Source organism: Chiloscyllium punctatum, chromosome 10 (genome assembly GCF_047496795.1).
Source record: "Chiloscyllium punctatum isolate Juve2018m chromosome 10, sChiPun1.3, whole genome shotgun sequence".
Classification (NCBI taxonomy): domain Eukaryota; kingdom Metazoa; phylum Chordata; class Chondrichthyes; order Orectolobiformes; family Hemiscylliidae; genus Chiloscyllium; species Chiloscyllium punctatum.
Genome location: NC_092748.1, coordinates 29,420,440 through 29,446,360, shown reverse-complemented (window position 1 = coordinate 29,446,360; position 25,921 = coordinate 29,420,440). Strand labels below are relative to the sequence as shown.

The following is a 25,921-nucleotide window of genomic DNA, read 5'->3' as shown; positions in this document are numbered from 1 at the left end:
AGCCCAAGTTTGCAAAACGTGCAATACTGTAATTAGAAAACACTTGATGGATCATCTTGAGAATTGCACTGACAACCTAAATGCCAAAAAAACTACATTTATTAAGAGTCAGGGACCTGATCTTTGCAAACAGAAAAAACAATGTGCACGCACTGAATCTGTTTGAACTCAACAGAACTGATAATAGCTATTCACTGATGCATTTTTCACAGCAATGCTCTGACCAATCAGAGTCAACCTGGTGTATTTAAAATCGAAACAAAGTCTAGAATTTAACTGTCAATCATCATCAACTGCCATGTTCTCCATTCCAATATCTCTGCCAATCTGAGGTCACTTGCCAACCAATCAACACCCTATTCTTATACTTTATAAATAAATGTTCCCCTTTGCTACAAGTTATCCTGATGAGGGCAAAACAAAAGCAAAATTGACAAATGTGTTTTTTTTAGTGTTTTCGTGACGACAATGTAATTCTTAGTATTGTTCCAGTGAATTTGTAATGGACCCAGTCCAGGGCCAAAATATACTACCTGAGGTGAGATATCCATAACAACACAATTATTCCAGCTATACTTTAACCAGAATTCTGTACTGCTGGAACATAATTGCATCCCAGAGTTTTCCAGCCTCCTGAGATGAGAGCCTTTCCTGTTTAAATATTTTCATGCATGTCCACTAACTTTAGTGATTTCTGTACTCGGGCCCTTTTCTCTCAAATTAGAAATTACTCTGATCTACATTTCTTTACTCCAACCTAGGTCTCATTCTGCATTCTGCCACAATTTTGCCAACTCACTTTATCTAAAAACACCCTTTCACAATTTTTTGCTTTTATCGGCACATTATTTATTCTGTCACATAACCTTGTTTTTCGACAAATGAAGTGACCTATTGAATCCCCACAGTGTGGAAGCAGGTCATTCATCCCATTAAATCAATGCCGACCCTCCAAAGGGCATCCCATCCTGACCTACTCTATCCTTGTAACCCTGCATTTCCCTTGGCTAATCCACCTATCCTGCACGTCTTTGGAGTGTGGCAAAAATCCAGAGCACCCGGAGGAAACCCACACAGACACAGGGAGAATGTACAAACTTCACGCAGATAATTGCCCAAGGGTGCGATTGAACCTGGGTCCTTGGTGCTGTGAGGCAGCAGTGCTAACCACTGAGCCACTGTGCCACTTGATTGCTCAGTACCAAAGTGAGGGCCAAATTATTTTACTGGGTGGAGAGTGTAAGGTATTTTTACTTGGAGACAATGGCAGCTGCCTGTGTGCTAACAGTCGATAGACTCCAAAAGAGACTCCAGATTTAATTTAAAAAGCTGCAAAGTTGTAAACAATTGAGGTTTAATCTCTAAAATAAATGAAAATCAGATATCCAGGATAACCAACCTGCATAATTTCCTGGATAGGGAGTGCATGTGATTCATGCTGCCATGGCGACGGGCCTTGAGGGGAAGGAAGGTTTCTAAGACATCCCAGATGATTCACAAAAACAGTCTGCTCAGATCTGAAAATGAGAGAGCAATGAGATGCCAAAGGTCTTGGTGGGTCACCATACAGGAATGTGTGTGGAAACTCACACTTGGGTTGAAAAAACAATATTCATGAGAAATGGAGACAATGCAGAAAGATTCACTTGGCTTGCTCCACTGGATGAACCTCTAGGATGCTCTTTGGAGGGTCAGTCTTGACTTGATAGGCCGAATGACCTGCTTCCACACTGTAGCGATTCTGTACAATTCTACAGGTCACTTCTGCTGTCAGGCAGACTTCATTTGTTGAAAATGGGGAGAAAAGAAAAACCGACTGAGAAAGGTACACCTGATATTAAAAGTTCCTGGGCTGAGAATATAAACGAACAGAAGTAAACCTTTGGGAAGTAAGAATCACTTTGCACTAGTTCTGGGAGAAATAAACGTGTACTTGAAGGACACTGTAGAAGCAGAGCACTTGGGAAAAATGGGACATTGTTAAGGTGGCAAATTAAGTGTTGCAAGTATCCAAGGGCTGGGGCTTCAACTATTTGTAAGTTATGTTAATGATTAGGCTGAAGACATCAATAATAAGTAATCAAATTTGCTGATGATACAAAGCTCAAAATAAATGTACATCATGTACGCAAAAAGGCTGCAAAGAGGTATAGACAGCTTAAGTGAGCTGACATCAAGGTGGTGGATGGAGTATATAAGAAATAGAAGCAGCTCCATCAAGCCTTCTCCACTATTCAATAAGATCATGGCTGATCTTTTTCTTGTGTGGATTCAGCTCCACTTACCTGCCCACTCACCATAACCCTTAACTTCCTGGCTGTTCAAAAATCTATTTGTCCTTGTCTTAAACATATTCAACGAGGCAGACTCAACTGCTTCACTGGGCAGGCAATTCCACAGATTTGCAACTCTTTGGTGAAGAAGTTCCTCCTCAACTCAATCCTAAATCTGCTCCCCCTTATTTTGATACTATGCCCCCTAGTTCTAGTTTCATCCGCTAATGGAAACAGCCTCCCTGCTTCCAATGTATCTATTCCCTTCAAAATTTTATATATGTTTCGATAAAAGTCCACCTTCCCCCCCCCCCGCCCAATTATTTGAAATTCCAATGAGTATAGTTGCAGCCTACTCAATCTCTCCTCATAAAGCATCCCTCTCAACTCCTGAATCAACCTGGTAAACCTCTTCTGTTTCTCTAGTGCCAATGCCAGTATATCCTTTCTCAAGTAAGGAGACCAAAACTGTGTGCAGTACTCCAGACGTAGCCTGACCAAAACCCTATTTATGTGCAGCATAACCTCCCTGCTTTTAAATTCCATTCCTCTAGCAATGAAGGACAATATTCATTTGCTTTCTTAATTACCTGCTGCACCTGCAAAGCAACTTATCGTGATTCAAGCAAGGACACCCAGATATCTCAATATAGAGTGTAGTGTGGAGAAAAGTAAGGTTCATTTTAGTTGATGGAATGGAAAAAGCATGGAGTTGCTAAATATTGATGCACAGAGAAACTTGGATGTACTTGTATGGAAGATAATGTTAACATACAGGTAGAGAAAGCCATGAGGCAAAGTCACACTAATCATGATCATGCAATTGTACCTTTCATTTATTGAGCAAGTTTGCTCTCATTCAGACTCATTAATTACTTACCCTAATGCTCTGTTGCAGAAGTGATATCCATATTTATTACTAAGTTTTCTTTGTGACATTTCACACAATTTTAAGAGGAGTTTCATTACTTCTAATGTCGCACCTGATAAGCTGATTTCATAATGAAAACATCGAATGAGTTCAGGGAAAATGCTGTCGGTTTTGAGAAAAAAGACCTCTAGATATGTTTTCTCAGGATTGCAGGTCGTGCCATTGGTGTTACTGAGAAGTTAAAATAAGAAGGCCACTGATACGATAATTTGGTTTGTGCTGAACTGCACTTTGAAAACTCTCATCCCTCAAAGCAATTTAGTTTTAATAGCCTTGTAGCCAAGAATGCCCTCGGATGGTTGACAGAGATTTGATGGTGTTTCTAGCACGATAGAATAATGATGTGAGGATGGATGACAGTTTAAACAAGTGTCACATGAGTCAGTCACTGTGGGAAGGATTTGTGACATTTGAGAAATGGGCTGCTGGTATCAGCTTGTAATTGAATCAGGGTTAAAGACATTCACACTGATTCACGCAACCAATCAATGCTAATAAGATGGCAAAGGACTTCACAGTTTCAAACTTGAGAAAGACAATCAATAGGCGAAAAATAATTCCCACCCCTTCCCCTCTCATGCTTTCAAAGCAATGGATAGAATTCCTGAATTATTTTTAACAGACAAAATATCAATGAAGTATATTTCCTGTAGTGAAGGACAATGGAAAGGTTAGTAACTGTGGGATATCTTTAAGACGTAGAAGCTAGCAAAATTACTGTCAGTCATGATCTTTTTCAGTGACTAGTAGTTACTTGAAGTTTGATTTAAAAAATGGTAGTGGAGCATAAGCTCAGAATTATATTTCAATTCATTTGCTACTTCATGTAACATGACCTACATAGAAGACAGCAAACATATCACAATGTACCTAAGAAGACTCACTAAATATTTCATAAAAATGTGTTAACTGTTAAAAAATAATTGCAATTTCCAGTTGCAACATCTAATGAATAGTTTAATAGCAATCTACTGCTGCTGGTAGGAAGGATTTATAATTAATTATATGTAACTCAATTGTTACATTATAATTGAGAGACTCTTTTGGAGTATTAAGTTTTCGAAATAATCAAAATAATAATCGAAATTTCAATGTGCAGAATTATAGCACATTACCGTGACTCTGTTACGTGGGACAGTGGTCTTAAAGTATCAGTTATCTTTATCATTGTATGAGTTAATAGTGTGGCTTGTGTCAGAGTGGTCAGTGTCCCTCTGTCTTACCTAGGAGACTTAGGTCTAAGTCCCACCTGCTCCACGAGTATAAAACAACATCTCTGAATTTAAAAGGGTTAGTGATGGAGATCCCATTAAGCTTCGCCCAATCTGATGAAGTCACTCAGCATTTGGCTGGGGACAAAGGAATCTAGCTCAATATTTGATGAGACAGATTTGCCATCAATGTCTCCCAAAAATCTCAGTTATTGTGTCAAAATAGCCACTATAACGTGTACCTACCGAACATAGAATATAGAACAGTACAGCACAGGAACATGCCCTTCGGCCCACCGCATCTGTGCCAATAACAATGTCATTCTACACTAATCCCATCTATCTGCCCATGGTCTGTATCCCTCTATTCCCTGCCTGTTCATGAGTCTGTCTAAACACCTCTTAAAATTGCTATTCTATCTGCTTCTATCATCTCCCATGGCAGTGAGTTCCAAGCACCTACTGCCCTTTGTGTAAATAGCCTGCCTCACAAAACATCTTTAAATTTTCCCCCGTCTCACCTTAAACCTATGCCCCATAGTAATTGACATTTTAAAAGACTCCAACTGGCCACTGTATCCATACCACTCACAATTTTATAAACTTCTATCAGCTCTGTCTCAGACTACCTCAGAAATGTTAGCAAAAATAATACAATTTTGTCCAAACTCCTTCGTGTTAATACAATCCAATCCAGGCGACAAACTGGTAAACCTCTTTTGCACAATTTGCAAAACCTCCACACCCTTCCTTTAGTGTGGTGACCAGAACTGCACACAATACTCCAAATATGGCCTAACTTACATTTTATACAGCTCCAACATGACTTGCCAACTTTTATTCTCACTGCTCTGACCAATGAAGGTGAACATGCTGTGCACCTTCTTTACCACCTTAACCAATTATGTTCCCACTTTCAGAGAGCTATGGACTTGGATCACAAGATCCCTCTGTATAATCAATAGTCCTGAGGTTCCTGCCATTTACTAGATATTTTCTTCTTGCATTTAACCTCCTAAAATGCATCTCCTCACATTTGCCCCATCTGCTCTTTCTCCATCCAACTTTCCAACAGATCTATGTTCTGTAGTATCCTTTGACTAACATTCTTACTATTCACAACTCCCATCAATTTTCATGTCATCTGCAAACTTATCAATCAGACAACATATTTTCATCTAAATTATTTGAAAATATTACAAACAATTGTGGGCGGCACGGTGGCACAGTGGTTAGCACTGCTGCCTCGCAGCGCCGGAGACCTGGGTTCATTTCCCGCCTTAGGCGACTGACTGTGTGGAGTTTGCACGTTCTCCCCGTGTCTGCGTGGGTTTCCTCCGGGTGCTCCGGTTTCCTCCCACAGTCCAAAGATGTGCAGGTCAGGTGAATTGGCCATGCTAAATTGCCCGTAGTGTTAGGTAAGGGGTAGATGCAGATGTAGGGGTATGGGTGGGTTACGCTTCGGCGGGGCGGTGTGGACTTGTTGGGCCGAAGGGCCTGTTTCCACACTGTATGTAATCTAATCTAATCAAGGTCCCAGCACTGATTCTTGCAGAACACCGCTGGTCAGAAGCCTCCAGTCAGGAAAACACCCCTCCACAACTACCCTCTGCCTTCTATGACCAAGCTAATTTTGCATAACTACATGTTGTTGAGATGTGTTTCTTTTTGTTACGACTAACTAGTGGTTCGTCCTCTACCATTGTTAACCAAATAGACGCAGCGCTGAAAGAAAGAGCCTTAGTGACCACTAGTCTCTGTGCATCATCAAACCTAGACATAGTATTTTAACTTAGTTTTGATTGTTTGACTTTTGTTTTTATTACAGGGGTTGTCATTTAACTTGTTCAAGGATTATTTGAAAGCGTAGAAGGAAAATTTCTATCAAACATGTAGCTGGCGGTAGTTGTTTCCACAGTGCAACCAATATGCCTCTGTTATTGATTTGAACAAATAATCTGTTAATTGGTCAGCAGACAGTCAACAGCATAGACTCATAGGAAAAACTATATTATAATAGATAGTCCTCAGTCCTCAGTCAGCTGATCAAGAATTACCTTACGTTTTGACCTCTTGCTCCAGAATTGCCTTCTGGTTTTTGAAATTTTAGTTATTTTTTTTAATTTAAAAAGAAAAGGAAAGACAAAAACATAAGTAGAAAATACACTCCTGAAAAACCATAATTTTGAAATCATGTTACAAATGTATTAATTTTTAAACATGGACTTATATGATTGGATAATTGTACTCAGGTGACCCATGACCTCCAAGATTGTTACAGAAATACTGACCTTTTCTCATGAGTGTGGATGAAAACTCAAAATGTGGAAGCCAAATTTAAAAACCTAGCCAGACTCTGCAATTTGTAAACTGCAGAGCTGGAGGAGTCAGTACTCATGCAGCCTTGGACAATCAACTTTCTGTCAAAACCAGACAGACCTGGAACTACCCGGCTACGTACTAATGGCCATGATTGTTTCAGCATAAACCATTGCTTACACCTTCAGTGAAACTGCTTTGTTAGAAGAATCTTTTAGGTTTAGATTTATTCTCATGTGTATGTAAAAATACAGTGAAAAATGTTTTTTCGTGTATTATATGTAAGGTATCACTACACTTTAGCGCCATCTTGCAACGCTGAATATAATGTAAGACTTTACTGCGATCTAGCTCATCTTTCTCTCTTCTTCTTGTTCCTCCTCTGCTGCTCCTCCCAGTCCCTGCTTGAATCAATCAGAGTCTCTGAAGTGGCTCTTATGTCTCTGTAATGGGCTCTGTGGTCTTGGTTATGCATGTCTGTCACCAACACTGCCACAACTGAGCTGGAACCATGAGCCTGGGGATGTATGGGTTCTCTACCTCCTGTTCCCCATCCAACGCTCCTCCAGGCGCTGCCACCAGTCCATCCCCGATCATCCCTTTCGCTGACGCATCCACTCCTTCAGGTGCCTGGGCCTAGCTGCAGACATGGAGCCTTGGCTCAGCCCCCATGCCCTGCTCCTCGTTCGCTGGGCAGGATCTAATACTACACAGACTCAGTGGCACCCAGCTCAGTAAGAGGCCAGAGGCACAGCGTGACAAGGACAGCACTTGACAGTTGAAAGTTCTATACCAGATGGTGACTGCCATAAAAAGACTCTTTAAAAGTACAAGTGAAATTAATGGTTGATCCACACTTTTTTGACCAACAGCAAGATTCCTTCTGACACCTACAATCAACCTAGTTAACCTTCCCTGGACTGCCTCCATGGCAAATATATCTTTCTTTAGTTAAGGGGCCCAAACTGGTCATAGTATTCCTGATGTGGTCTGATTAGTACTTTATACAATTTTAGCAAGAATTCCCCATTTTTATACCCTATTCCCTTTGAAGTAAAGGCCTGTGAGCTACTTACCTGCTGAACCTGTATTTCATGGAGGCAGCCAAATGTATTCACCCAGAGACATGATGTTGGAGAGAACTTGGCCACATATTTTCGGCCTTCAGTCCAGATTGCACATGGCCCTCCATAAGGCATTCCTCCGCAGTTCTCCGCAGCCTTGTTAGCTCATTAATGGCCTCATGTAGAGGTTCATGGTCAGGACTGAATTTAGCAGGAGCCTGTTATTCAGCAGTCCTCTGAGTGTCAGAGACCTCAACCATTTCCTCCTCCTATAGGTTTGCTGCTGTGCACACCGGCATATGATCCTGAGTTTACTTTAGGTACATTAGCCATTGAAGTGAATACCTCCATTCTGGTAGAAGCTGAGGAGGAACACCTTTGTGTTCCTGAGCTCTGAGCATTCCCACTCTTCCTCTGCAGAGACAGAGATGGGCCTGGGGGATGGTGATCTCCTTTTTTGCTCCTGGGCTAGGAGAATGATCCCAAAGCTTGCACAGAAAAACATATAGAATTGTTATCATTGTGAGCCATCACCCTCACCCAAAGCTGTTTTAAAAGGTGTCTCTGCTTCATGTGCTGACGTTAGTAGCTGCATGGAGACCTGTCCACTAAATGGGGGTACACATTGATTCTCCGCTTCAGCACAAGCACACTTCCCCTTGATCTCCTGTCAGCTCTGCAGCCTGCCACTCCAAAGGGTTGAGGAGCCCGAGGTCTGGCATTCCCCCTTCGTTCGGATATGTCCACATTGTCTTTGCATTGTTATATCCTGAAGGCACAGAGAAGCATTCAAAATATTAGTTTGTGAGTTTTCACAAACTGCATTCACTCATACAGTTTGAGATGGTAATCCGAAGAGCTGTGAATATGAGTGCATGTGTTTGTATGTGGCTCCTGAGGAGTTAAGGGTTCTGAATGAATGGTACTTCTGTTTTGTCACAGATTTAGAATAGGTGAGAAACAATAAAGCACCATGTGACAAGTGTAAATAAGGTACTTCTGAGGTTTTCAGAACAAAGTCACCTTTTGTGATTTTTGAGTTGTCTCGTGCAATGGATTGCTGAGAGTTATAGCTCTTTTTATATTTTCACTGTGTATCCTTGCAGCTGTGAGAGAGCTAAAATACTGTTGAACAAATAATGCAACATTGATAGTTCCCGTTATTTGAAAAATATTCAGTGCATTTGAAACATAATAAGGAGATGCCTGGCACCCAGTTTTGTATGGGATAGTCCTCTGTAATGGTAAACTTGCAATGTTTCATACCATGGACTGTGAATTAGCATTGAATTGACCAAGACAATTAACCTGATGGGACACAACACATCATTTAACCCATTGCAGCATGAAGCTCGGTTCTCTTGACCTGCCCATTGACACTGACCTTTGCAGCGACCTCAGTCCTGGCTGACCTTGTCCATTGGGATGGCCTCTGTTGCCATCTCTCAGGGTCAGTACATCCCTTCTCTCCTGGGTGGCCTGCAGGTGAATCTCAAATGAGGTATTACTGGAACATAGAGCTACTTTCTGTCTCACATCAGAAATCTTTTCACAGATGAATTACTGTGACAGGACAAGCATCCCCGGAAATTGGAATTCTGCCCAAGAAAAACAAGCAGTGAAATTTCGCAGCTGACCTTGGAGAACTCATTATTGGAACTACTCAGAGCTGGGAGTGTCAAATTTCAAAGCCTGAAGCAACAAAATATTTGTTTTTAACTCTTAAAAAACTTATAGATCTTCATCTGTTATTTTGTTTGTAAATCTATAATAGTGTGTATGATGAGGGTTTTATTTTTATGTTTTACTGAGATCTGTCTCTTGATTAAATTTTTAATATAAAACATAGGTATTAAGTTCTCATAGACTGGGGTTTTTAGAGCAATACGACTGTGCTAGCTTCTTGTTCTGTAGGTTAAGGTGCAGAGAAGGCCTTTAGTAGAGTGATGTGCTCTCCCTATTGGTTGTGCAGGTTAGGAAGAATTTCAATGTTCCTGATGATTTTCTGCAGGTAATGTGTTTGTTTGCAAGTGCTATTGGATCACATGGATTGGTTGGAGTGGCAGTTAGGGACAATAAAGAACTTCTAAGAACAAGAGTGGGATAAATGGCAGTTTCAGGAAGGTAGAAAACTCACAGAAATAGACCGGTACGTTGGTTAACTCGAGGAAAGGTAGGAGAGGCAGTTCAGGAGTCTCCTGTCGCTATCCCCATTTCAAAAAAGTGTGCAGTGCTGGAAAATTTAGGGGATTATGGACTCTCTGGGGAATGTAGCACTGACATCCAAATTTCTGGTACCAAGACTGGCTCTACTGTAATGCGGGGTATGTCAGGTTCCAAGTGATCAATTGTGACAAGGGACTCTGTAGTTGGGGGCACAGACGGACATTTCTGAGGCCAACAACAAGACATCAGGATGGTGTGTTACCTCCCTGGTGTCAGGGTCAAGGATGTCTCGGGGAGGGTGCAGAATATTCTCAAAGGGGAGAGTGACCGGCAGTGACCGGCAGGACGTCATTGTACACATTGGACCAATGACATAGGAAGAGAAAGGGATGAGGTTCTAAGAGAAAATATAGGACCTTAACCAGGACGTTAAAAACGTAGGTTGTTGAGGGAATAATATCTGGACTACTACTGGCGCCATGTGTTAGTGAGAGTAGGAAAAGGAGGATAGAGTAGTTGAATACATGGCTGGGGAGCCAAGGCAAGACAGAAGGATTCACATTTTTGGATCATTGGAATCTCTTCTGGAGTAGAAGTGACCTGTGAAAGGAGTTCGGACTGCACCTGAATTGGAAGAGGACCAATATCCTGGCAGTGAGATTTGCTAGTGCTACTTGGGAGGCTTTAAACTAGTAAGGAAGTGGGACTCAAAGAGATGCTGAGAAAAGAGATAAGTCTGAGGCAGTTTAGAAGAGGAGCAAATCAAATAGTCAAGGCAGGTAAGAGCAAGGCAGGTAAGAGCAGGTAAGAGCAAGGTAAGAGAATGAGGTAAGACTGATAAATTAAACTGCATTTATTTAAATGCAAATGGCCTAACAGGTAAAGCAGATGTACTCAAGTTAATTTGGGAACATGGGACTGGGATACCATAGCTAATAAAGAAACATGACTCAGGGAAGGGCAGGGCTATCAGCTTTATGTTCCACAGTCTAGAGTTTAGAAGGAAGAATAGAAAGGAGGGAAAGAGAGGAGGTGGAGTGGCATTTTTCATTAAGAGTAACAACACAGCTGTACTTAGGGACGATATTTCTGGGAGACAGTCCAGTGAGTAGAACTGAGAAATAAGAAAGGGATAATCACCTTGTTGGGATTGTGCTATAGGCTCACCAATAGTCAGTGGAAAATTGAGAAACAAATATGTAAGGAAATCTTGGATTGGAAAATGGGAAGCTTTCAAAACTGAGATAATGGGCATCTGGGGCAATATGTTCTTGTTAATGTGAAGAGTAAGTTTGGCAGGTGTAGAGAATGTTGGATGACTAGAGAAGTTCAGGCTCTGGTCAAGAAAAAGAAGGAGGCATATGGCAGATATGGACAGCTAGGATTGAGTGAATCCCTCAAGGAGTATAATGGCAGTAGGAATATACTCAAGAAGGAAAGCAGGAGGGCAAAAAGGCGACATGAGATAGGTTTGTCAAAAAGGGTTAAGGAGAATCCAAAGGGATTTTACAATTCCATTAAGGGCAAAAGGGTAACTCAGAAAGAGACTCTTAAAGATCCACAAAGTCATCTATGCATGGAACTGCAGGAGATGGTTGACATACTAAACCAGTATTTTGCATCAGTGTTTACTATAGAGAAGGATATAGAAGCTAGAAAACTTGAAGAAATAAATGGACATATCTCAAAAAGTCTCCGTATTACAGAGCTGGAGGTGCTGGATTTCTTAAAAGGCATAAAAGAGGATAAATCCCCAGGACCTGATCAGGTGTTTCCAGAACTTTTTGGGAAGCTAGAGAAGAGATTGCTAGACCACTTGCTGAGATATTGGTATTATCAATAGCCACAGGTGAAGTGCCAGAAGACTGGAGGGTGGCTGATGTATTGCCAATATTTAAGAAAGGTGGTAAGAATAAGGCAGGGAACAATAGATTGGTGAGCCTTACGACATGGGCAAGTTGTTGGAGGGAATCCTGACAGACAGGATTTACATGTATTTGGAAAGGCAAGGGATGGGCAACATGGCTTTGTGTGTGGGAAATTGTGTCTCACTAACTTGATTGAGTTTTTTTGAAGTAATGGTAAAGAAGATTGATGCAGGCAGAGTAATGAAGGTTATCTATATGGACTTCAATAAGATGTTCGACAAGGTTGTCCACAGTAGACTGGTTAGCAAGGTTAAATCACATGGAATCCAGGGAGAACTAGCCATTTGGATACAAAATTAGTTTGAAGTTGGAAGACAGACGGTGGTGGAAGATTGTTTTCAGACAGAAGCCTGTGACCAGTGGTCTGCCACAAGGATCAGTGCTTAGTCCACTGCTTTTTGTCATTAATACAAATGATTTGAACATGGACATAGGAGGAATGGTTAGCAAGTTTGCAGATGACACCAAAATTGGTCATGTAGTGGACAGGGAAGAAGGTTATCTCAGGGTTGGGCTGATGAGCTAAGGATCGGCTGATGGAGTTTAATTTAGATAACTGTGAGGTGCTACATTTTGAAAAGGCAAATTAGGACAGAACTTATACACTTAATGGTAAGGTCCTGCAGAGTGTTGGCAAACAAAGATACTTTAGAGTGCACGTTCATAGTTCCTTGAAGATGGAATCGCAGGTAGACAGGATAGTGAAGGTGGTATTTGGTTTGGTTTGCTTACCTTTATTGGTCAGTGCAATGAATATGGGCATTGGGAGGTCATGTTGTGGCTGTACAGGACATTGGTTAGGCCACTTTTAGAATACTGCATTCAGTTCTGATCTCCCTGCTATAGGAAGGATGTTGTTAAACTTGAAAGGGTTGAGAATAGATTTACGAGTTAGAGAGTTTGAGCTAAAGGGAGAGGCTGAATAGAGGTTGATAAAATTGTGAGGGGCATGGATAAGGTGATTAGTTAAGGTCTATTTTCCAGGGTAGGGGGAGTCCAAAACTAGAAGGCATAGGTTTAGACCGAGAGGGGAAAGATTTAAAAAGGACCTCAGGGGAAACCTTTCCACACAGAGGGTGGTGCATGTATGGAAATGAGCTGCCAGAGGAACTGGTGGAGGCTGGTACAATAACAACATTTAAAAGGCATCTGGATGGGTATATGAATAGGAAGGGTTTAGAGGGATATTGGCCAAGTGCTGGCAAATGGGATTAGACTTTTTCAGGATTTCTATTCGGCATGGCCAAGTTGGACTAAAGGGTGTGGTTCTGTGCTGTACATCACGAGCAAGGATTCAGCCATGCCCTTGGCATGCAGAGAATGAAGTGCTGTCTGCATGCCTCTTAAATATTGTACCTGGAATTTGAAGCTTGGGGAATCTCACAGTTGTCAGAACATCCTTCTTGCCTGACCCATAGGATTTTGTGTTCGATTCATGCGTACATACACAATAAACTGAGAAGAATGCAATCGTGTTGGAGACAACCTGTCCCGCCTCCAAGCAGCAGTAGCTCCTATTTTTAGGCCTGATACCACATTTAATTTGCAAAACAGATAATTCCACTCATTGTTTCTGCTAATTATTAAATTGCACAAAGGGTTTCTCCCATGGTATGATGTAGAAATCACAAAAACATTGTGTTACTCATTAACTGAATGTTAAAAAAGGACTGGAAGCATTAATTATGAAATTACTCATTTAACACTATCTGGAAAATTAAAAATTGCATTTGATGCTGTTCAGCTTTTATTTTAAAGTTGTGGTTTTGGCACTAGCTTATAATAGACAGAAGAACAAATAAGTTTGATTCACATCCACTATCATCCCTCATCTGGGATAAAACCCATGTGTTGCCTTCATTACATGCTGAGTGCATAAATAATTCCAATCTCGTTCAAAGTAGTAAAAATGAACAGAATGGATATCAAGCCCAGTAGAACTATAATTGCAAAGCAGATGAGACAAGAGCCATCAGGGAGTGATATCCAACTATTTTTAGCACTTTTTTCAGCTGAATTTTGCCAACAGTAATGATACTGCCAGCAGAAAGATCCAACCTAATGATGCAAACTATTAGTAATGATGAACAGGAACTCTGACGTTGTCTCAGTTCTGCAGACACACTCATGCTTTGCAGAATTTAATTAGCACCTAGCACAGGACTCCTGCATAATGGCAAATTTCCAATGCAATTTGTAATTTTTGTTTTATATTTTTGCACATGGCAAAATAATTCTGTTTTAACTTTCATTGTGTCAGAACAGTAGAGAAGAATATACAGTGGAGAAATTTGAGGTCCGTTTTTAGGCTCAAAATGGTCCACTTGTTTTCATAGTGAATTATAGATGCAGGATGGCTAAATTCTGATGCCTGGCCTCTCCTGTGTAGTTCTAGTGAGCTGCATTTGCCTGAGGCAATCTGCTAATTTTCATTGGACTCATTTGCAGCGGAGTCAGTAACTCACAGTTTTGTTGGGAACCAAGAGGTTTTTTTTATCCATTCTGGCACCAGTGCAAGGCAGCATGAAAAGGCGAAAGACTTACATTTATGTTGGCAGCCTCCAGTGACGTCTTTCAAGATTCCTTTCTCACTTCTGTCTCAGTCAGTTTCTCTCACAATTTTCAGAGGTAAACTTAAATTATGGTAGCATAGAAGATGGGTTTAATACTTGTTAAAGATGACCACTAGGCACACCCGAATATATCTGAGTTAGCATGCATCAGGTATTACATCCCAGGATCCGGCTACATCCAATGGTTCCCAGTATCACAGCTGCCAGTCTTCAGCCAATTCAATTCACTCCACATGAAATCAAGAAATGACTGGAGGTACTGGACACCACAAAGACAACATTCCGGCTATAGTACTGAAGATTTGTGCTCCAGAATTTGCCGCTCCCCTACTCAACCTGTCCCAGAATGGTTACGACATTGACATCAACCAAGCAATGTAAATAATTTCCTAGGTATGTCTTGTACGCAAAAGGTAGGACAAGACCCAACCTAGTCAATTTCTGCCCCATAACCTGCTCTTGATCACAAGTGAAATGATGGAAGATGACATTAGCAATGTGATCAAGTAGCAATTATTGAACGATAACACAATGACATTGTGGGCCAACACACAGCAAATGGACTGCAGCAGTGCGAGAAGGCAACTCGCCACCACTTTCTTGAGGGCAACTAGGGATGGGCAATAAATGCTGGTCAGCCAATGACACATGCATCCCACAAATGAATAAATAAAAAACAACTCCTGATCACTGATGCTCAGTTTAGGCTTTGCCAAGGTCATTCAACTTCTGAGGTAAGTAGATTCTTGTTAGACAAGAGGATCAAAAGTTATCACGTTTAAGGGGATGTTAGGTGGGAATATGGAATTTACCACACAAACATTTCAACCATGATGTTATTGAATAGCTGAGCAGGCTTGAGTCACCAAATGGCCTACTCCTGCTCCTAATTCATCTTATTATTTGTAAGTATCAGATCACTTGCAAGAGAAGATCTCACCTCAATTTTAAGTATCCTTGGAGCCTTAAGTTTCAGGAAGCCAGTTAAAGTACGGAAATAACTAACAATTTTACATCAAAAACTTATAGAGTTTTGTTAATGAAGGCCACCAAGGGACATAATATCAAGGCAGTTGGTTGGAGTTCAAGTACTGAAAAGTAGCAGAATAGATAAATATTTTTCATGTGGCAGGAGAATGTGATGATGTTTTATTTCAACGCCTGTCTGGAGTTGACTATGAACAGACGACAGAGGGCGCTTTTTACTCACTTATTGAATCGCTAGCATCCCTAAAGTCTTCTCTTATCTAATCCACAAACCAGATTTCTCGTAAGTGTGATATCATATGAACAAGATCACTATGTCAAGTAAACTATCATCTACAAAGCTGCATTTATCTGGGAAACCTGGTAACAAGCAGTCAGCGCAATCAGGTCTCAAATCTTACTGTAGAGGAGACCGTCATCTTCTGAACATTAATTCAGCTGTGAATATAACAAGAATCAAATTGGTACTTTGCAAATGCAGCTACTTTTCTTATTTACTGTTAACAAAAATCATTTTGATTTGTGTTTTAATAACTGGGATGCACATGAGGACTTTTATCCCCCACATCATGTATTCCTCAATCCATTATCTGAAGGGATGGTAGGAACACAGGAAACAGGAGCAAGCACAGACTACTTGGCCCCTAAAGCCTGTTCTGCCTTTCAACTAGATTTTGGCCAATCTTCAACCTCAACAATTTTCCTGCATTACCCCATATCCCTTGATATCATTGATATGTAGAAAACTATCAATCTCTGTCTTGAATGTACTAAATGACTGAACCTCCACAACTCTTCTGAGTGGAGAATTCCAAGGATTGACTTTACCTTTGAGTGAAGAAATTGCTCCTTACTTCAGACTTAAATGGTCTACCTTTTATTCTGAGACTCTGTCACTTGCTTCTAGACTCAATAACCACTTCTCCCCACCCCAAACCAGGAGAAACATCCCTCCTGTGTCTACCATGTCAAACCCTGTAAGAACTTTCTGTGCTTCATTAGACTATCTCTCGATTTTCCAAACTCTATGGAATAGGCCCAATCTCCTTAATCCCACCTGGTAGAGAGCAGCAGATTCAATACTAATTGTCAACAGGTAATTGGAAAGGACAAGCTTGCAGGTCCTTAGGAATGAATGGTTGGGACAGAGGCTATGGGACTGAATGGATAACTCGTTCAAAGTGCTAGAGTAGGCACATAGATCCGAATGGCCCTTTCCTTACTGAAATGTGTGGAGGATTATGATTTGAAACCCTCTACTGATCATTCCATTAGCAACAGTTTCATTTTGCGCAGCACATTCCTCAGAGCACTCATAGGAGGATGACACATTGAGGAGAAGGTAAGATGTTGGGGCAATGCAAAGCATGATGTCTGAAGTAAGTTTGAAGGAAACTTTTGAAGGTTTGGAAAGGGGTAGTAAGTGGAAGACTTTAGAACCAGAATTGTAAAGTTAAAAGGTATGATAACTGAAAGTTGTGCCACTGAAAGGTGGTGGGCATTGAAATCCTGTACTCAGTTGTTAGATAGAGTGATATTTGATGAACATTAAAGAGACTGAGCATACAGTTTTTACTTTATTTAAAGTCCAATATATTGAGGATATATAGAACAATATATTTATCGTGTATTTCCTGTCCATCATACTTTGTCTTAGGAAGACAAAATAGCAAAGCCAGAACACTCAAGGATTCATAATTGACCCTAGTAATCATACCTCAATTAAAAATCAGAAACTAAGCCACATTTATTAACTGCAACCTAAGCAGGAACAAGTCATAAAGTCTCAGGATAAGGGGCAGATATTTCAGAAGGAGAAGAGAAGAAATTTATCTACTGAGTGTTTTCTATCTTTGGAATTCTCAAACCTTGTAATCTGTGAATGATCTTTTGTTGAGCACCTTGAAAGCTGAGATGGATTAAAAGAAAATCAAGGGATTCGAAAATCTGGTGTGGTATTAAGAATTAGGATCAGTCAGGGACTTATTAAGTGGCAGGGCAATCTTAAAGGTTTATGGCCTCCTCCCACCCTTAATTGATATGTTCTTACATTAATGCATCTGCATATGGGCATAATGGACTTTGTGCGATCTGGTGACAGACTACTCATCACTTGGATATGTCCAACTCATGGGTGACTTTGTCAGCTTCAGTGCATCCTTTTATAATTGAAGTATCCCATATTGGATCAGCAATGGACACCCTCAGAATTGGCAGCAAACACTGCTCTTATCAGTCCTTGGCACAGATATGCAGCTGCACTACCTCTGACTTTCTACTGATATGCTGAATGTGATGAGCTTGGTACAGATGATATTCGCAGCATCCTGAACCAAGCTTCAGTGTTTGCCTTCACATGGTCTGGGTGGCCGCAGTGTTTTCCTAATATAAGTGGTCTACAATCCAGGTGTTTGCAAGGTTCCTTTTTAAGGTGTTATTGTGTTGTTATTACTGACCACCTTAATGATACTTCACTGAGACAGTTCCCCACAGAAGATATGTTTGGGGATCCTGTAATCATCCACGTGGAAGACATGACCTGTCTATCTCAATTGAATTTTAAGTGATGAAGGGTCTCATTGTTCGGGATTTTTTCCTACCATTGATCTTTCATGATGGAACTCAAATACCCTTGTTAGATGTGTTTAAGGGCTTTGATATATCTAGAAGACTCAGAATTCTGTGCCATGCAGCAGGATGGCAAGGACAATGGCTGTGTAAATTTTGATTCTAGTCTTCAGTTTTGTTCAATACTGCTTCTGAACACCATCATGGAGTCAGCCAAAGGCAGAACATGCTTTCTGAATGTGTTCATTTATTGCTTTCATCAATAAAGGTATTCCTAAACAGTTAAAAGATAAGCAATTGGAATTTTTTTTTGCAATTTTGAGATTTGTATTGTCAGTTTGATTTTGTCTGGGACTTTTTATAGCCTGTGCCTGGTACTGTCTGAGCCATAATTTTGATCTTGAAGATACCCATTTGGAGATCAATGTTTTGGACATCACTCAAGAATTTGTTTGCCATAGTCTGGATTTCTTCCTTGTTGAGGGCAATCATTTGCATACAGAAGCTATTCAATTATTCTGCACAGTTTGGAGAGATTGGTCAGTTGAACATCTTCTGTGAACAGAACTTAATGTTGATGCTTGCAGACGTACCTCTGGTAGCTTTCTTAAGCATTGCAACAAAGAGAAAAAAGAGTTTGGGAGTCATGACAAATCTTTGTTTTATGCTGCTTACAGCTCTATTGGCACAAACAAGTCTAATCAAGCCATTATGAAGTATGCAGAAGATTTTGACAAGCTTGGTTCTATTTCTGAGATGCAAACCAAGTGCCATAGGTAGGTTTATGAGCAGCATATATAATTTCTGATATTGTTCTTTATACTTGTAGCTGTCTCTCTCCAAACATTACATAAGTTGTTCAAAGGTGATTCCAAGCATTGATTCCAGAGGGAACATCATCTACATGGATGGGTGCTTAATCTAGGATAGAAGTTTGGCACAACATCGTGGGCCGAAGGGCCTGTTCTGTGCTGAATTGTTCTTTGTTCTATGTTCTAATAGATAGCTTCAAAGGACTCTTGCGGATTGTTCCTGACTACATGAAAATTTGTTCCTCAATTAATGCCACACACATTTTTGGATTCTTCTGCTTCCAAATGTGGACTATATTATCATTTTCATGATTCCATGGAACACTTTCCTGACTCCAAATACTCTTGAAGACAGCAATAAATTTGTTAGCAAGTCTTGTATTAATAGAGATCATGGCTGGAATGTCATCAGGGCAGAAGGGCTTTGAACTGTTTGAGTTTATTATCTTTATTGGTTATTCAGTAGAAGGAGAAAGAAATAGATGTCCTTTCTCAAGAAACTACTCAAGCTGATGCAAAGAATTTGCTGAGATGTCGGAATCTCTGTTGAGGAGCTTGACAAAGTACTTTTGTCCATTTTTTCATTATCAGTGATTTGTTCTTTCCATCAGCTGTTAGGATAGCAGCAAAGGTTTTGGTCAGTGAGTGATAACCAGTCTTTGTCACAGTGTAAAATGCGAATCATGTCTCTTTGCTCAATGTTGCGCTCCTGGTGCATTTCTTTTATTCTGGAGTTTGCATTTAGCAGAAGTGTTTAGTGATGTGTACAATCTGTGTAGAACAGATGATAGTGAAGTAGTAGCCTTGGGTGTCAATGGAAATAAATTTTGGAAGAGATTAGAAGCATGGGCTGTTGACATTATGGGGTGGAAATTAATCACTGTCACACAAAATGACAACAAAAAATGTAAATTTTGCCTGTTACCCCCAAATAGTTCAGAAAATGTACAATTCCAATTTCACCCATCTGAACAGGAGACAGATCCTATGGATATGAGAATGAGGCATCAATTTCAATTAGACCACTCCTCCCTGTATATATCCAATCCTGATCTAATTTCCAGTCCATATAAAAAGTGCATTGGCAGTAACATGATTGTCTTGCTGTGAGTAGGGGGAAATGTTACTGTATATGCTGCACTCCCAGTGCTAAAACCTGCTTGTTTCATTTCCATAATGAGTGGCATTATCAAAGCAATGGCTCACAGTGAGTCGCCTGCTCAATTCACATTGCATTTCCATTTCTTAATGTAGATGAGCATCCTTCCTGTGTGACATTGTTATTCTAACAGACTGAACTGAGATAATATATATTCCACAGCAACCTTAGAATCCCTTTTTAAAGCTGAAATCAAACAAGATTCAAGTATGCAAGTCAAAACAGCAACTTGTATGTAAACTGTCTGTTTTAATTGTGAATTTTTCTCACCCCCTTTACTATTTTGTTTTGATGTCTTTGATGAAAGTGAATCCTTATGCAACTCATTTCATTATGCTGCTATTGGATTTTAGCTGACAAGGGCCCAATTCAACAAATATGTCTGTTAAACATGTCTGTTGGGAGCAGTGCAGTGGCTCAGTGGTGGCTCATAGCACCAGGGTCCCAGGTTCGATTCCAGCCTCGGGCAACTGCCTGTGTGGAGTTTGCACATTCTCCCTATGTCTGCGTGGGTTTCCTCTGGGTGCTCTGGTTTCCTCCCACAGTCCAAAGATGTGCACGTTGGATGAATTGGCCATGCTAAATTGCCCATAGTGCTAGTGCATTAGTCAGAGGAAAATGGGTCGGGGTGGGTTACTCTTCGGAGGGTCGGTGTGGACTGGTTGGGCTGAATGGCCTGTTTCTGCGCTGCAGGGAACCTAATCTAATCTAAACGAATATGAATTCCAATACAGGTGCATTCCCTATGACTTCACAGTCCTTGTAAAAAAGTGGACAGCAGCTTTCTTTCTGGTTATACCTAGGGATCCTAAAATAATGACTAGAATGTTCCTGATCCCCTGGTGACGGTCATGAGTGTGAGGGATGAGGAATGATTGGTTAAATGAGAGAAGCATTTCTCAGCAAATTCTCTGCATCACCTTGAGCAGTTTCCTGAAAAGGATATCTATCTCGTTCTCCTTTTGCTGAAGAGGCAATAAAGATAATCAAATCAAAAAGACAGCGCAAGTCATTGGGATGGCTTCAGGAATTCCTGCATGGCTTTTCTTAAGGGAGGCTGGGACCAGAAAAAACAGCTTGCTCCTATAGGTGGCCAATTAAGGACTACTCAAGAACCATTTGACCCTGACGTGGCCTTCTGCTAAGGGCAGAGATCCCAGCTCATGAAGGCTGCCTTTTAGCAACAGGTCAGGATCCTATCAGACCAGAGATTCCCTGCCCCAATGACCAACAGGATCAGGGATAGCCACAACATCCTGTATTACTCCTGCCAAGGGAATTCTCCTCCACCTCAATTACTCTGCCAGCTTTGGGCCCCTTTATCTGATGACTCCGCAGCAGGCATTTGTCAGCATCTCCACGTTGAGGTGCCCTTGTACTCACCTCCCTGCGGGTAGGGCTACAGCCTTAGGAACATGCTGCCTGTCCTTAATTGGGTCAGGAATGTAGAGGCTACTAGTTAGGCAGTTACCTCCTGGAAGGTCTCACCAGTGGGTGAGCTGAAGTCATGGGCAGATTCAGGTCCATCACATAGCTCTGCCAATTGGGATCCTGACATCTACCAGAAAATTCAGCCCAATGTCATTAGGTCCTGGTTTAATTTCCTTCTACACCTCCACTAAACATTCAACCAGGAATGCACCAACAACCCTGCAAACTCAGTTGCCATACAATTTGTACATTGCATTTAAATTGTTCATAAAAACAGATAGATTACAAATACTGCAGGTGCTGAATATCTGAAATAAACACAAAAGATGCTGGAGAAACTCAGCAGGCCTGGCAGCATCTGTGAAGACAGAAAGTGTTGCTGTGTTCAGTCTCAGCTGACTCTTCTTCAAAACCTTGCACCCGGCATATGTATGCTACACTTCAGATGTCACACTTTGTTATAGGCTCATGATAAACTTAAAAAATATTCAATGCTAGTTCTGACCTGGGACTCTGAAACTCACAAACCTTTGAGTTACTAACTCTGAGTTCTGTGGTTTGTAAGTTGTTCATTTACTAGATTTGCCTATTTAATTTGTTGATCTTAAAAGTTAAGTACAGAACTAGAGCTAAATATGGCCATGGGGTTGCTCTCTCACTCGACAGAGATAACCGGTGGGGTGGTTTAGTGTGAGTGTCACCAGGCCTAAGGCAAGGGGAGAGATTGAGAAGGAGAGTCCTTCGTGGTAACTTCAACTGATGCAGAAAGTTTTTTTTAAAAAAAACATCTGTTGGCATCACTCTGCATCACAAGCCAACTACAATCAAGGTTTGTTGCAACGGTTTGCAATTATTAAATATATTCCTCAGGTTACAGTTTTTAAAGTTCCAGAGTTTCAGTATTTTATCCCTTAATGTGCTTGTGATATTTTACGAAACATAGGAATCCAAGCTGGTGTGGGTATACACACAAACACGATGGCAGACAGGTAAAGTAGAACTGCTGGCTTGTTGAGCCTGTCCCCTGTAATCAGGCTGCCGCTGAGCATCATGACCCCCAGGGGGTATCATCCAGCAGCAGTTACATAATTTCCTGACAATCGGAAACGTTAAGAAACTGAGGTCAAATCCAGGGATGTAAAAGAATTCTGGGAAAGTCCTGAAGCCAGTCCGTAAGGAATTTCCGTAAGGAAATAAGAGGACATCCTCACGATCAGCTTCCTCCAGGAACTGGGTTCTTGTTGAAAATCGACTGTAAATCTGCATGAATTTGCAACTTTGAAACGTCCAATGAGACAAGAAACGCCTCCCGAAGATGAAATAACAAAACTGCAAACCTGATTTAGTGGATCCGTGCTCAATGCACGAAGGAAGAAACACATATTCGGTTTTGTGTTTGTTTCCTATTAAACGATGAACAGCTGAGGAGCTTGAACAGGGGAATAATTTCAACCCTCTCCTCCACTTGTCTGTACTGTGAAAGCTGGATTTTAAATGTATACAGCATAAGGAAACAGCTTATCACAGGGTTACACATTGGCAGGAAACCAAATACAATCAACTCCGCTCTCATGACAGGCTCTCTTGCCCTGCACAGATTTCTCAAACAGCCGCCCGGGACACCATCACTGACATTGTCGGGAGAAGTTTAGCTCTGGTTCTCAAGTTCGGAGGGGATTGGGGACGGGTCAGGTGATATTTAGACGCAAGCCAGACGATGGGAGGAAAGTGGGCATGCTGCCAGGGCTGTGAGGCGGATCTGGCTGCTCCAGATGTTGTCAAGATCGAGACTGGAATCTTTGACAGTCATTTTAGTAACGCGCCCAACGCCCGTCTCTCCTTTCATTTTTTAAAACAAAATTATTTTAAGTGACTGCCTTTCCACAGCTTGCTGCTGCTTCGTGCCACTTACATCATAGCGAGACAGTCAAGGAGGCTTAGAACAAGTGACTTTAAAAATATCTAAAATAAAACTGCAGCAGAAGAGCGCGGGATCTGGGCAGGATTCTCCAGCGAAGCGGAAAACTGAATGCAAATCCTCCCCAGTTTGGAAAAAGCAATGTGCTGATCCGCCAGCACCGCAAGAAAAAGGGATATCGCGGTTTATTTTTCTCTGAGGGGGACCATAATTTAAGTTTGCATTCCCTATAGCGTTCGGCAGGGAGATCGGTGCGGTTTTTTTTTCCAAAGAAAAATGCTGCAATAAATTATGGTGATGCGGTGAAAAAGTCTTTGCAGTTCAGTTGCTGGGGACGGGAGGATCGAACCGGAGACTTGGATGCTTCGCATCGCATTGGCTCAGGGAGTTGCAGCTCGGGACTTCGGCTCTGGGACCGCACTTGCGGGGGGGGGGAAGGGAGTAGAGCCGACCTCAGCGTCATTCATTGGAAAAAGAGAGAGAGAGGAGGGTTCTCAACTCTGTTCTGACGTGGCGTTTTTTTTCCGTTCTCTACATTTCCTTATCTTCCCCAGTCTGCGATCCTCAAGACCACCCCTCCCTCTACTGTGGAGAGATTCGATCCTGTGCTCCACAACCGGAGTTAACATCTGGAGACGTCTTTCCCCCTCCCTCCACCTCCCCCAACCCTGCCGAAAAGGAAACGATGGGGCGCTTCCATCGTGGTTACTTGGTGTGGGAGCAGCAGATGCAGAGAGCTCCAGGAGGACCAGCTTCTAGTTAAATCCTGGGTCAGGATCACTGGGACTTCTAGAGACCTTCACCCCCTTACTCTGAATCTTCTGCAAAACAGTGATCTGCCACACTCTCCTCCCTCGCCCCCCCCCCCCCCCAACTCCAGCCCAGCTCCCCCCTTTATCCATCCCTGTCCAATCCCACCCCCACCCCCTCAGAACTCTCCAAAGACGAATGAAATATCCAACTTTTCTGCCCGATTGAAGTTTGCTCCTGGATTGAGTTTTGCCAGCTTGGATTTCTCTTAGCCCACCCCACCCACCAACGCTCTCAGACGGGACGATGGCTTCTGATGTGAAGAAGGCTCTGAAGAGCGACAAGGTGGACGAAGCTCAGGCGATGGCTCGGAACTGCGCGGGAAGGCCAGACTTCCAGCCCTGTGACAGCCTCTCCATCTGTGCCACTCACAGCCACGGCAAATGCTTCAAACGGCACTGGTGCTGTCATTTAGGATGGTGCCACTGTAAGCAACATTCATTACTGCTCGTTAGTTTGTGTCTGTGTGTCTGTCTAAATGTGTGTCTGTGTGTGTACGCGCGATTAAGTAAAATGCCAGTGAAAATGATGCTGAGCTCCATTTTGATGCTCCGATTGGCTAATTCGGACGAATAACCCAACAAATACTTGAGGGGAATCTCGGGTTATCGTCACTTAGGTATCACCTGCTGGTGAAACTGCGTTGACTGGAGGGACTCGGTATGAATCGAATTTAAAGTCTAGCCATACACCCGCACTCTGAGTTGGTATAATAGCTTGCAGAACATATCTTGTGTCGGTTCCTGTGGTTATCCTGTTACAGCTTGGCCTTTCAGGATGCAGCCGACTGTATTTCCATTTCAAATGGCCTGTTAACAGGTTCCATGAAGGAGACCTCGCCTCCTCACTTAAACGTGCCATTCTCCATTTAACACTTGGACCTTTGTCCAAGGAGGACCACCCGGATCTTGCTTTCCCTTTACAAACTCCCAGCAGCTCAGTACTCCACTGAGATAAGTTACAAATAATGATACGCCTGAGTTTTTAACAGTTGTAGACTCAGCAACATTAGGGGAGCTGAGATTCATCATTATAATCCCAATGGCTCCTTGGAAAAATACACCACATCATGTGGTACAGCAGTGAATAGATCCTGAAATCCCATAGTTTCCTTCTGGTCGTTGTAAAGTGTCTGTTGTGTGATTTTTCTGGTGACACATTTGCCCTCAGTAGTGTGAGAAGGAATTTTTAAATTTCTAGTCATGTTTGCTATCTGGTAATCCCATAGCACTTCACTTGGGAGGAATTAAGACAAGAGTAGAATTTGAGCATATGGGTTGAGAATGGGATTCACTCCCCCACCCAGTCTTTGGTTAAAATGCCTCCTGACACACACTATTCACCCTGATATAGGAGAAAAATCATTGGCATAATCCACCAGAGGATTATTATCTGGACAACAATGAATCCTTTGGGAGAGGGAGGTTTCAATCAGAGGATTAAATTCAAAGAGAATATAACCTAATAACTAGAAATTAGGATTTTAATCTTGCTTCTGATGTTAGTTTAGACTGCCATATTAAAACAATGATATGACAATCTCCCAAAGCCAGCTCCCATATTTTATAAAAATTGATCTTTCGGAAGTCACAGATAAAGTCTGTCAGCATTTGAAAGATAAAAGGCAAGTGATTGTATTAAAAGGCCATCTTTCATCAAGATCAAGCTGCTGTGCACCTGCAGTATTTTCTGTTTTATTTCAGTATTTTCTGCCTTGTGGTTTCTCTGTACTTTCATTGCATTTTTGGTTGATGTCAAAGGGATTGTGGAA

The 25,921-nt window shown here is 41.6% G+C and overlaps 1 protein-coding gene across 1 annotated transcript in view; it reads left to right on the top strand.

Annotated features, from left to right (window-relative positions):
• The first annotated feature begins 22,605 nt into the window (after positions 1-22,605).
• The window catches only part of LOC140481971 (UPF0524 protein C3orf70 homolog A), a 45,895-nt gene continuing 42,579 nt past the window's right edge, over positions 22,606-25,921 (top strand). Inside the window, exon 1 of the mRNA XM_072578747.1 lies at positions 22,606-24,577. Within this exon, the coding sequence (XP_072434848.1) occupies positions 24,397-24,577 (181 nt within the window). The 5' untranslated portion in view covers positions 22,606-24,396. The remainder of the gene's footprint in view (positions 24,578-25,921) is intronic.